The sequence below is a fragment of the Plectropomus leopardus genome, chromosome 21 (assembly GCF_008729295.1).
Source record: "Plectropomus leopardus isolate mb chromosome 21, YSFRI_Pleo_2.0, whole genome shotgun sequence".
In the NCBI taxonomy this organism is placed as follows: domain Eukaryota; kingdom Metazoa; phylum Chordata; class Actinopteri; order Perciformes; family Serranidae; genus Plectropomus; species Plectropomus leopardus.
In genome coordinates this window covers 19,701,577-19,713,670 of record NC_056483.1, presented here as the reverse complement: position 1 = coordinate 19,713,670, position 12,094 = coordinate 19,701,577, and the positions used below count along the sequence as shown (strand labels likewise).

Sequence of the window (12,094 nt, the reverse complement as noted above, 5' to 3'; positions counted from 1 at the left end):
GAGATGGGGGAGGGAGGGGGGTGGGGTGCGTGGCTGTCACACTGAGCTCCAGTGTCAGCTGATGGCCCAGCGTGAGGCATGCCACTTATCAGATTGCTGGAAGTAGGGGGGTGGGGGCAAGGATAAGTCTCTGTGTGTGTGTGTGTGTGTGTGTGCGTGTGTGTGTGTGGGGGTGAGGAAGCACTGGGGAGAAAGGGTGAGGGTGATGCCAGAGCCCATTAACACATCTTTTCATCTACACATACACACACACACACACACACAATGTGAAAAAAAATCAGCAGAGATCCTGGATCCTCCCTAAAGGCAGACAGTAGCCCGATGCCGTGACTGCCGCTGCGAAAAGCTCCCTTCTTTTCTCATTCCCCCTCTTCCTTTCCTTTTCATCCTCCTTTCCCACTCTCCCTTGGTGCCCCAGTTCACTCCAGTGCACACGCTCCCTCTCTCTTTCCACCCTTACCCAATCCAAACCCCCACCCCACCTCTCTGGCCCCCATTCCCCCATCTTAACCTTGGCTTTCATTTTTACAGCCTTCCCTTGTTTCCTTCATGCTACTGTACTTTTCCTACAATGTGATTCATTTCCTTCACTTGTGTAAAAAAATAGAATTAAGATGTGAAAATATGAGTGCACACATATCTTAAAACGACATAAAGAAGAAGGATGTGCACATACTACATGCCTTAACAAATGTGTGCAAACATACTGCAGAAATTAAATTATGCATTTTCAATTTGTTTCAACAATTTAACGCTTAACTCTATAATAAATGACTCAGGATGGGTCTTTTTTTTGCTTGCGTGTACACGCATCATGGTCACACATATAAACATCAGGATGGAGATGGGGCTTTGATGGAGGAGGTCAGTCAGTCACAGAGCAGATAAACAACACCTCATTAGGCATGTTGAAGGGAGTCTTGCAGGCCAGGCCGGGACGTCACTGTCTGCTAGCAAGCTAACTGAGCCCTGGGCAAAGCTTCCAACATATAAACAGACCTGATAGGATCAGAAAGTAATGATCACATGTTTTCCACTAGAAGGAACATGAATAATCACATTCAATGGTTTGGGAGACAACGCGCTGCCCTCCGCTCCCCCCTATATACCACTGGATGCAGATACAGTGATACATGCATGCAACAGACATCCTTGAAAAAACAATGATGTCAAGATGCCTAGGGCTGGTTTTTTATCCTATGCATGCATGCACATCCATTCATAAGATTACGAGCTATTCATTACTGGATGGTACAGTATACCAGGCAGTCTGCCGTCCTATAGGCGGTACAGTATGAGACAGAGAGGCAGAGGAGCCGCGGCTCTGCACTGCAGCTTCTTTGCTTTGGGCTTCAGGCAGTCAATTTTCTTTCCATCACACACTCGCACACTTTCAGTCATTCTTGCACTCACAGTATTTATCTCACAGTCTCTCCCTCTATCCTCCCTCTCCCTCCTTATATTAGGCCATCCTCCTCTCCCTTGGCTCTCATGTTAATGCACTCCCAATCAGGCTGTCCATTAAGCAGACGTGCACTACACGTTCATCAGGCCGTCCAAAGGCCTGCATGCAAATGAGCTCAAATTGCAGTGCGCTGCAAACTCCTTGAAATCTCCTTAGTGAGAGAACGTGAGTGTGAGACATGCATGTGTGAGAAATGCAGGAAAAAGTGAGTGCGTGCCTGTCCATTTTATGCAAATGCAAACCAAAGAGACGAGTATTACAAAGGATTAAGCCAATCAGGATGCCCTTTTGATGTTTTGATGCAATGATGAGACATTTACATGTGAAACTTGCTGATGTAAAGTCTCTCCGTGATTCCTAAGCCTGAAAGTGTTGAGTTACTGTCAGCCAAACCTTTTTTTTTATGCACAGTAAAACTTCTCCATCCGCAAATCACTGTCAAAACTTTTGCTAGAATCGCTAAAAGTGCGACACACAACAGATCTTTCTCTTTCTTTCCCTCTCCTCCTTTTTGACCGCTAGGCATTCCACATCACTACATTTTGTTCTTTACAAAAAAAAAGTTTGTTATTGTACCCAGTGGGACGCATTCATTCTCACCTCAGCTCCTTGCCATCTCTAACTTTCTAAACCTGAGCGGGAGAAGACGAGAAAAGGACAGCGTAGATGTGTGGGTGTGAGAGCTGTCACAGTTTTAAGTAGAAAATTGTTTGAGGTATCAACAAGGAGTAGGGGGAACAGAGAGGAGGAAAGCTCGAGCGTTGGGGAGACATGCTGGTTCAGAAGGCTGCCTCTTTGCATTCAGGAGGCACAGGGCCTGGCGTTAAATGCAAAGAGCAGGGGGGAGTGTCAGCGAGGCCTGCCGCGTGCCAACTCTTAAGTGGTGGTGGCACTCAAAGATAATGAAGAACGATGATGAGGCCGAGGAGGGCATGCCGAGGGCCCACGTGCGAAGCTAAAATCACCCGGCAGCCACCTATCGGGCTGAGCACACAGCCACTCAAAAAGGTTTGCCAACGGCGCTGATTGCATGTCACAGAGTGTCAAACCTGTGGCTCAAATTTCCACTTCCATTTACTAATCCAGCACACTTCTTCTCTCTGTGTATGTGTGTGTGCACTGCTGTGAACATGTGTGTGTACTTCACATATGTGCTCATGCCTGGTGTGTGACAGAATGGCAGCCCGTGTGACTCATTATGCATTTACACCACAGGATGCAAAGACAGAAAAAAAACCTCACAAGAGTGAAAATAATGGAAGATAAGCGAGTTCCCCGCATTCCTCAATCGTGACCTCGAAACACACTTGTCGTCTTTATTGTTCATTACCGAGCCGTGTGCCGCGATACGCTAACTAATCCCATTAAACTAATCCACATGAAAACAACTTACGGCACGATAACGGCCCGCACCGCCTCCACTGTTAATTTATGCCATATTCAAATGCGCATGGAATTGAAATAATTAATGTGACTCCCCCATTAATTTCCTTGTGGCAGAGACAGTGGATAGATCCCCGCAGGATGTTTATTTTCATCCAGTCTTATTGCACATTTCCTCTGCTATTGTCTATGCACACAGTGTACTGTATGGTCCTAAGTCACGATACTCAGGGTGAAGAACTTGAAAATGTTTTTGCTCTCAAAGACAGTGGAATTATTTTCAAGGTTCGGCGACAAACCTAACACCCATAAAATTTGCCAGCAGAGTTGTCTGCTTAAAATTTGCCTCCAATTCCTGGTGTATGAGAAGTGATGACAAAATGTTGAAGAACTACAGCAGATGAGTGTATTGCTAATAACATTCAATTTTTTGCTTGTGAACTTTTTTTTTTTAAAATGGATAATTATCTTAAGGAAAGCAGAATCATGCCAACTCTCATGGTCTCCAAAGGTAGTCTCCTTCTAAAATCTTGCAACCGCATGATGAGACAGCCACTGAGAACTCCAGCCACAGGCAACAATTCCAACCCACACTCGATTTTATCATCTTCAAAGGTCTTTTATCCCCAGCACCAAATCACAGCTCCCACATTAGCACCCGTCTGGGCCCCGAACATTGTCCGCTGGTTAACAAATGCGGAGCGTGTTTGGATAGGAGGAGCGCGCACATGGGATTATGAATAAAACATGTTGCCCTTATTAAAAATAATCTGGCTCAAAAGTGCCAGAGGCCCCTTGAGGTCGATAACTCCCCCTCCCCTCCATCCACTCGCTCCATCTCAGGGTTCAAGGAGAGGGGTCCCTGATTAGCACAGGCAACATCCAGAGAATGCATTCAAATTCTGAATGATCCTGTGGTGAAGGTGTTGATTGGAATTAAATAAAGCAGATAGCATTTGGCGCTTGGGGCGACACAAGGGAGAGTTTAGGATTTTGAGCTGAGTCTTGTTCCTACCTGAACATGTCGCCCAGGCCCTTCAGCACGCCTTTCTTGGCTTTGTTCTTGTCCTTGTCTTTTTCCCTCTCCTTTTCAGGTTTCTTCTTTTCCTTCCCCCCAGCTTTGTCCCGATCTTTCTGCCTGTCATCTTTGGAGAGGCTGCCATTCAGCCCGGGCCCAACGATGAGGTCGCCGCTGGTGGACATCGACTCGCGACCTGATCTGGAACTTCCCTCAGTGTCCTCGTCCACTGGAGTGAAGAGATAAGGTGGGAGGAGAGGGTGTTAAATATAGATATTGAGACGTGGAGAGGGCAGCACACAAACACAGGGATAGGAAGAAAAATAAAATGTAAGTCAATAAAGGCACTCTGACTTTAACTTCCACTTGACTCCCCGCGGATCAAAGAAGCAGCATTTGAAATCAGCACACAACAACACCGATTTTTTTCTATCAGTTACAAAGCATCACTTCTTTCATCAGACAAACTATTAAAAGAAAAGCTGTGTCCCATAAGGTACGGCGGCTTTGAACAAAACACACTGAATTCATGCACCTCATTACTGCCGAATATATTTACATTATACACCCTTTGAGAATAGTACTCAGTTGAACATATTTCCACTTATCTGAAAGCCCCAAGTTATTTCAAATGTGTACATTTCACAGTCATTTTTCCCCATTTTTTTTCCATTACAATTCATATAAAAGTGATGTATGATGGAAGCTGTAATGATAGTCATGTGAATCTTAATTTACGTCTCAACTAATTTCAACCCAGACATCAAATTGAAACCAAACTCCTTAGGTGATGCAGGGTTGATTAAACTCAAAGTTTCCATCACATCTAATCAGAACTGATGTGCAAAATGTAATTAATCTGTCAGTAATTATACATTTAAATAATCTAGAAAAAAAGCCTCCCAGGGATCTTAATTGCAAATGTGGTGCTCTTCGCAGTCGGCATAGCTCCTGTCTACGCTGTATCTGTGGCTCTGAGGCGTGAGGTAGATGTCCTTCAGATTACAACTTATTACAGTCTTGCGTGTCGCCTTCCAAGTTCTGCCTTTGATGGAGGAGAGAAAGGAGCTTATCGTGAAGAAGGGAGAGAGAGGGTGAGACCATGATGGATTTTAGGTATGTGGGATGAGAAAGACAACGGGAGGGTGGAGCGGCTGGATTCACATTTCAAGGAACAGTGGGGTTTGTTTTCTCTTGTGATCCGTGGAGTTATCAGCTATTTCTTTCGGCTTCCATCTCGGAGGAAATGACTGAAATGGAATCTCGACGCTGTACGGCAGGAACAGAAAGCGAACCGGGCAGCTTAAACCTGCTCAATTATGCAATTCATTTCCAGCCCCTCCCTTTCTTTTTCTCCACCTCTGCAAATTTGGGGAGCAGGTTCAGGGTATCAGTTTTATCAGTCAATCTGCTGCTTGCTTATCATTCACTTAAGAGCAAACAGCAGCTGTGAGTTGTATCTGGCTGTTTAAATGACTGAGATTAGCAGGAGTGCTAATGTCGCTCCCTCCTAATGATGCCAAGCTGCAGATAACATACTAAACATTATAATCTAGGCCGTCCCAGAGGGCGGTGGCCATGTGTGCGTGTGAGTGTGGACGCGTGTGTGCATGCATATGTGTATGCATTTGTTTGTTGTCACAGTAAGGCGTCATATTGAGTTATAGAACAGAGCTTAACAATAGGGAATGTGTCATTTATATGCAATTCTGTTATCTTCTATTTAATGAGACTTTAAAAACAAAGAAAGACAGGACAAGGAAGCTATCTCCTATCAAAAAAGACAGACACAAAGACAAACATCAAAGGTGAGGCTGTCCACAGCAATTTAACGTAACGGAAAGAAAAATACTTGGCTGACAATCTCAAATGACAGCAGAACCACTGATGAAAGTGTCAGGAAACTGAAAGATAATTTGCAGTGACAGACAACCACAGGAAACATTTTGTCACTTTAGTGAAACTCTACCATTAAACTTTCCGGCTGTAATAATCAAGGACATTTAAGCTGGCCTGTCAGTGAAGGTTATGACAGACAAGTAAAATTGCCGGTCTTATTCCAGCGCATAAAAGAAGGGATTTTTGCTCAGCAGAGCAGATTTTTCTTTTTTATTTCCTCAAACGTTGCAACACAAAGTAGCACAAGGGGAAGTGCATTTTGCCCAGCAGGATATCTTGTGGGGACACATTTTCTTTAGGTGATGCCACGTTCTTATTTTATGTAAATAAAAGTCTGGGAGCAGAGGAAGGCTGCGGCTTATCTGTCAACTTTGACTATTAACCTCAGTGACGAGCACAGACTGGCTTCTTTTATCTAAATTGAAAAACAGAGTTATTTGAATATCATGGGGGAGAATGCAATATACCACGGCAGGGGAAATCGGTTGCTTTCCCCATTTTTCTTTGCTGAGATAAGACTGTATTTAGTGGCTTGCCGACAGAGCTTATGAGAACAAAGCGTTTCAGGCAAATAATTCCCTCTTTTTCAAATGTCCCCCAGCTCTTTTAATGGAATCCTTTAATGGTGAATGGAAATTTATATCTGGTGATTACTCTTGTGGTGTTGCAGTGTTATTACCTGTCGTGAAACGTAAGACGGCTGTCTCTCGATCCCCAACGCGTGCCTTTTTGTCATCAAACACCAAGCAGGGATGGATATATTCACTCAAATGGAGGGGTGCATTTCTTTCCTTTCTAATGTTGTCTACATAGTTAAGAATAAAGTAAGGTGATTTTGGTTGCAACCCAGTCAGGTACGTGGAAAAACAAATGTGAGGATTCTTGGCAAAGTTGCACAGTGTTTTGTGCCAAAACTAACCGGCACAGACCGAAGCAAAGGCATGTATTCCATTTACAATCATTGTAAATGCAATTAGGTGATATTGAGATATTACATGTAAAATGGATACAATAGGACGCATAACTTATGTGGGTAAACACGGAGAGTTTTTCCTCACATGCACTCTGTTTAAAAACATGGCAATGCACTTAAAGAGAATGAAGGCTCCTTGGGAAACATGCTTTCACAGTCTCTGACAATTCAACTCAACATGAACTACGTGAATATTAATGAGTGTGTAACCTAGACGCTTATTGCAGATGTGTTTTATGACACACACACACATACACATACACAGGAAAGGGGGATCCCTAACCTAGTTTAGTTTGGTGTAAATCCTGCCTTTCTGAAAAGGCTCTAGGGAAGCAGTTGGCCCATATTACGCTGAGTGAACTTCTATTGGAATGATCTACTAATATCAGCTATAGTATGTCATATAAGGACATACTTTTTGGGTTCACTGCTATGAATTTACAGCCTTGTTTATGTCAAAACACTCACATGTCTCCATGCTGTTATCTTCCTCTGCTGTTGTGGATCCAGGTTTCTCATATGATTTGTCAATTGCAGCTCGGAAGCTCTCATTGCAGCCGCGGCCCCTGACGATCCGTGAGCGCGGCCTGTTGACATTGATCTCGCCGTTCAGTGATGCCTCGGCCACAGCCGTCTGAAGGCTTTCAAGGGAGCTGGACTTTTTCAGGCCCAGTGAGGGTCCGACCTCTTTCTCTGCAGAACCTGTGGGGAGAGGACAGAGCGTCAGTGAGGCCAGCACACTAATAGCTTGTGACTCAAACACCCCAACAATGGCGATCTGACAGCATTATCTCAGTGCTCCATGAGGGTCAATGAATCATTCACGTGTTGCTAGTTTCATATGGGATGATGTTACGTGGCATACTTGGCAAGCCAAAAGAAGGTGCGAGTCTGGCAATTAACATGAAAAACAAATGATGCCATTGCCTGACCAATGAAGTGTGTGGAACGAGAACAGAGTATTATATCTTCACCGAGACATTTTCCTGTTGAGAATTATAATTCAACCTTTGTCCTTGTGTCTGCACAGTTAAATTACGTGGCTGAAACATAATGCATATAAATGGGCCAATATCAAAGATAGCAATGTACCGCAGCACCAGAGCGATCACAGTGTTATACTAAACTATTATAAGTTCCCCAAATGTTTGCATAGAGTGTAAACCCAAAACTATTTCCTTGGATGGTCCTTCTTGTGCTCTGTCTTTTATTCAGTGAGAGAAGCAGAGTAAAACGGAGAGAATGTAGGAAAAAGAGAAAGCATAGAGTAAGCAAATCTCAAGCAAATCTAAAATCATTTGTTACCAACACCATTCTCTTGTATTCACTCACTCATTTCAGCATAAACAAGACCTCTCATCTGCAATCTTTTCCTTTCTACAGCCTTTGCATGTGCAGATGTTAGCAGATGATAGCAGGTAATAGCACTTCATGAGGGCAGAACAAGGTTCTTTTATCAGCCTTATGTTTATTAGTCTGGTGGGGGAAAATCACACGGAACCTTTCTGGTACACTGCCATCATATTTACTGCACACAGAAACACAATACACCCTTTGAGCGTGACAGCATGGGTTTTTTTTTAGAAGTGGACAACTCTCTGTATTGTTTTTGCTGGTGTGTCACATTTAGTCTCACCGAGGGGTTGGAAAACAGGTTGCAGTGCCATAAAGACCTGTGAAAATACTGCAGTCACTGCCTCTGGAATGAATGCCGACTGTAACCTTTGCAACTACAGACAAAAGCCAGATGTTAGTAAGCATTGATGATTTTTTTTTGCCAGTTGGGAAAGAGGCTTTAGACACAAAACCCAGTGGTGCCCACTTTAGTCAGTAATGAATAAACATGTTAACTGAACATGTGATACAAATAAAGGGCTGTAATGACTTGCAATATATTTGCAAAGTGGCTAATAGGAGTAAATTATATATATTATACTCATTAGGCAAAGTATCTCCTTAAAGGGATACGTTGCTTAAACTACAGACTGTACTTTCACATAATTGTATTGCCAGACACAAAAAGAGTACACAGCCGATCAAAATCAGGGATCCGCCTCTCTCGACTCGGACCAAAATCTGTTCAAACGGTAAAACTATGCAGCACTGATCGCATTTAAACCACAATTCTGTTCCTGCGTTACATATTTCAGGCCTCAAATGTTTTGGGAAACATGTTATAGGTTACAGTTTCCCTGCCAGCTGGCCGGGAGTATAAATTATGACACCCCCTAGTGGGACCATTTACTGGTCTGGTCAGTGCAGTGCATTCTGGTAGTTGTAGGTTTTTTTACCTCTTCAGCAAAAGCATCCTTTTTCTCTGGTCATGTAGCACCAATTTCAAAATTTGCGTCTTTCTGCTGCATAGGCTGCTTTTATCAAAAAGCCATCTTTTTAGCAGTGAAATACTTCTTTAAAAGGACATACATGGTGCTGATGGATTAGCTGGTAAACCAGCTGTGTAGAAAGCAAAGTCAATGCTGAACAGTCAACCTCCTCAACACTGCTGCCAGGCCTCTGACAGCTGTAATTATTTTTCCAATGCTTGCCAGGGGTTTGTTTAGGGTATGTAAGTGGAGCGCGACTCAGGTATTGGTATTTCATTTTGTCAGGGATCGTCCGTCAGTTCCCCGGAGCTCTTACCTTACCCACCATTTGGTAAACAAGGAGCCTGGTTGATTTTCTGTCCCCTTTATTCTGCCTCGATTTGGCGTGCAGCAAGGTGCTGTCAAACCTAACAAGATGGATTTCTGAATATGTTCAAGTGAAGCCTCGTTAGATGTAAACGTCTGCGGAGGAAACTATCAGTAATAATGGATAAACTGTTGATTCAATTACTTTAGCAGCCTCACTGACTCTCTGAGGCCATAGCACATGTCGATGGAGTCTGGACAGAGCAGCATTGTATTCTTACAACTCCCTGAAGACCATACAGACCCTCCACATGTAGTGAGTGTGCTGCTGATTCCTCTGTGGCTTCATGTGACGTAAATAAACGTCTCCTACCACTCTTCCTGTTTGCTTTCATAGCAAATGTTGCTAGAAGGTCTTGTCTCTACCCCAGTGAACAGAACACACACATGGAGACACTGTGTGAATATGTTTGTATGTGTGTGACCAACGCAGGAACTCGTCAATAGGCACAATAACACAAACTCTTGACATACACGCACTTCTATGTAAACTACCATCAACAAGATCCTGGACATGTTTAAAGTGGCCTAAATGAGGCATGACCCACTGCTGCTGGGTGATCACAGTGGATCTTTAGAGGGAGGCCTGCACGGCCAAACAGAGATTAGGCAAAGAAAATAAACCCCCATCATTGAAAGAAAACAATTTGTGGCGATAGAGAGCATGCTCTAAAATGCATTGCTTTAGTGTGTAAGAGATGGAGGTGAGAAGAGAGGAAACATGAAGCAGTGTGAATACACAAAATTTGCTAAATCAAAAATACATACTTTTCTTCTTACCTGTAGCACTATTTATTAATCTAGACGATTTGGGTGAGTTGCCAAGTGTTGGAGATATCAGCTGAAATGATGTCTGCCTTCTCTCCAATATAATGGGACTAAATGGCCCCCGGCTTGTAGTGCTCAAAGCCCAAAAAAATACATTTGAGAAACTCAACAGTAATGTCTCTTTCCAGAAATCACGACCAGGTTACTCAAATTATCCACATTATTGTGAGCAGTTTTATGTTAGAACTATTTTCTTTTCTTCTTCTTGTTGTTTACCATAAGCCGAGTACCGTCTAGTTCTGTTGTATTTGGAGAGAAGGCAGATCTCTACAGCCGATATCTACAACACTAAAACAATCTAGACTGATAAATAATACTACAGGTAAGAGAGAAAAACATGTATTTTCATTTTGGAGTGAACTGTCCCTTTAAGACATATGAGGGTAAACTGTCAGCACTGTGCAGAAATGCTTATAAGCTGCTGCTGTTATCATAATTTTACCAGTGGCAGCTTGTCTCTTGTGTTGGCTGAACCCCTTTGCTTTTCTTTTCTTGATCCCTTAACCAAGCAAACCTTCAGACGCTCACTAGTGATTAGGCAGCTATCTGAGTTTCACAGTTCAAACACACACCATCATAAAAGGGACTTCCAGAGAAAAAATGTAGGGAAGAGCAGAGACTGATTTATTAATTCAATCATTGTGTTATTTTAAGAAAAGTTTTACTGCTATTTGTGGGGACGTGTAGGGTCAAAGGGGATCCCTCTTTCTGCTGCGTTTGCTACCAATGCACCCTTACCGAGAGTGTGAGTGCTTCTCTATCATCCGTGGCGGCTATAGATCTGGTGTCAGAGAAGTCAGATAGGCTAAAAGGTCAGCTGTTAGCCTGTGGTGTTGGGTTTCCAGACTGGTAAACGTACTGTTATGTCTTTAACATGCCATTTTCCCTTCCTTTTCGTCAATGTTAATAAAATGCCCGATCCCAAGAGAACCTGGACTCAATCCTGAAAGTACCATTCAAAATAAATGAACACCAATCCTATAATGCTGCATCCAATTTAGTGGGAAGAGCTCATATGTGCGCCTCCAGGCCGCTTTGGACAGTAAAATGAAACTTTACTGTGTGCTACAAATGTCGAGGGAGTTTAAAGCTCTCTGGTTGCAGGAGCAGAAGATTCATTTTACTGCTTAGTTGCTCAGAAGAGGTGGGCCATTTCTGATTACTGTGACAAATTTCAATGCCAAGAAAGCATGAAGAGCCTTACAAGACCCGGTAAAATGAAAGTAAAAATCATGTAATTCATTTGTTCAGAAGGAGTAATCTCATCATGCGAAGGACGACAGAGGACAGTCTAGAGGAAAAAACACATTATAAGGAAACATAGGCGCATACACAGCGTAGCAGGAAAATGTCGTAATTTTTTATACTTTGTGGATAAAACTCAATCAACCCAGTGCAAATGCCATGTAAATTTGAGGTTTTCTGAAGCTTATGCATAAAGCCTGCCAACAGCGGACACGCAGAAGCCAGGGTGCATGTTTGACACAATGGGATTGCAAGTTAGAGCCGCACAGGATGCAACAGTTCAAGGGAACACAAATGACATCTGCTGTAATCGGAAACAGGGAATTATCCTCCCACTCGGTATTCCGCACCACGATCCCCCTTCGCCATTGTTTCTAGTCTGCGTGCTGAATGACGGAGCGAAGCGGAGAGACAAAGAGAACGGGAGAGCGTGGCAAAGAGAGGGAGTTTGCCCATAGACCCTGGCTGCCTCCAACCTGCCTTTGTTTTCATCAGAAGCAGTCCAGGCTCTCCTGGGAGAGTTTGACGGACAGCTCTCTGTATGCCAGTCTATTATGTGATTCCTATCACACAACAGAAGCCTCAGTGCTCTG

The 12,094-nt window shown here is 43.4% G+C and overlaps 1 protein-coding gene across 4 annotated transcripts in view; it reads right to left on the bottom strand.

Annotated features, from left to right (window-relative positions):
• LOC121960465 (partitioning defective 3 homolog) overlaps positions 1–12,094 on the bottom strand; it is a 382,155-nt gene that overhangs the window by 123,060 nt on the left and 247,001 nt on the right. For all 4 annotated transcript variants that reach the window (XM_042510168.1, XM_042510170.1, XM_042510169.1 and 1 more), the window contains 2 exons: positions 7,207–7,440; positions 3,864–4,095 (listed from right to left, as the gene is read on the bottom strand). In XM_042510168.1, coding sequence (XP_042366102.1) covers positions 3,864–4,095; positions 7,207–7,440 — 466 coding nt within the window. The remainder of the gene's footprint in view (positions 1–3,863; positions 4,096–7,206; positions 7,441–12,094) is intronic.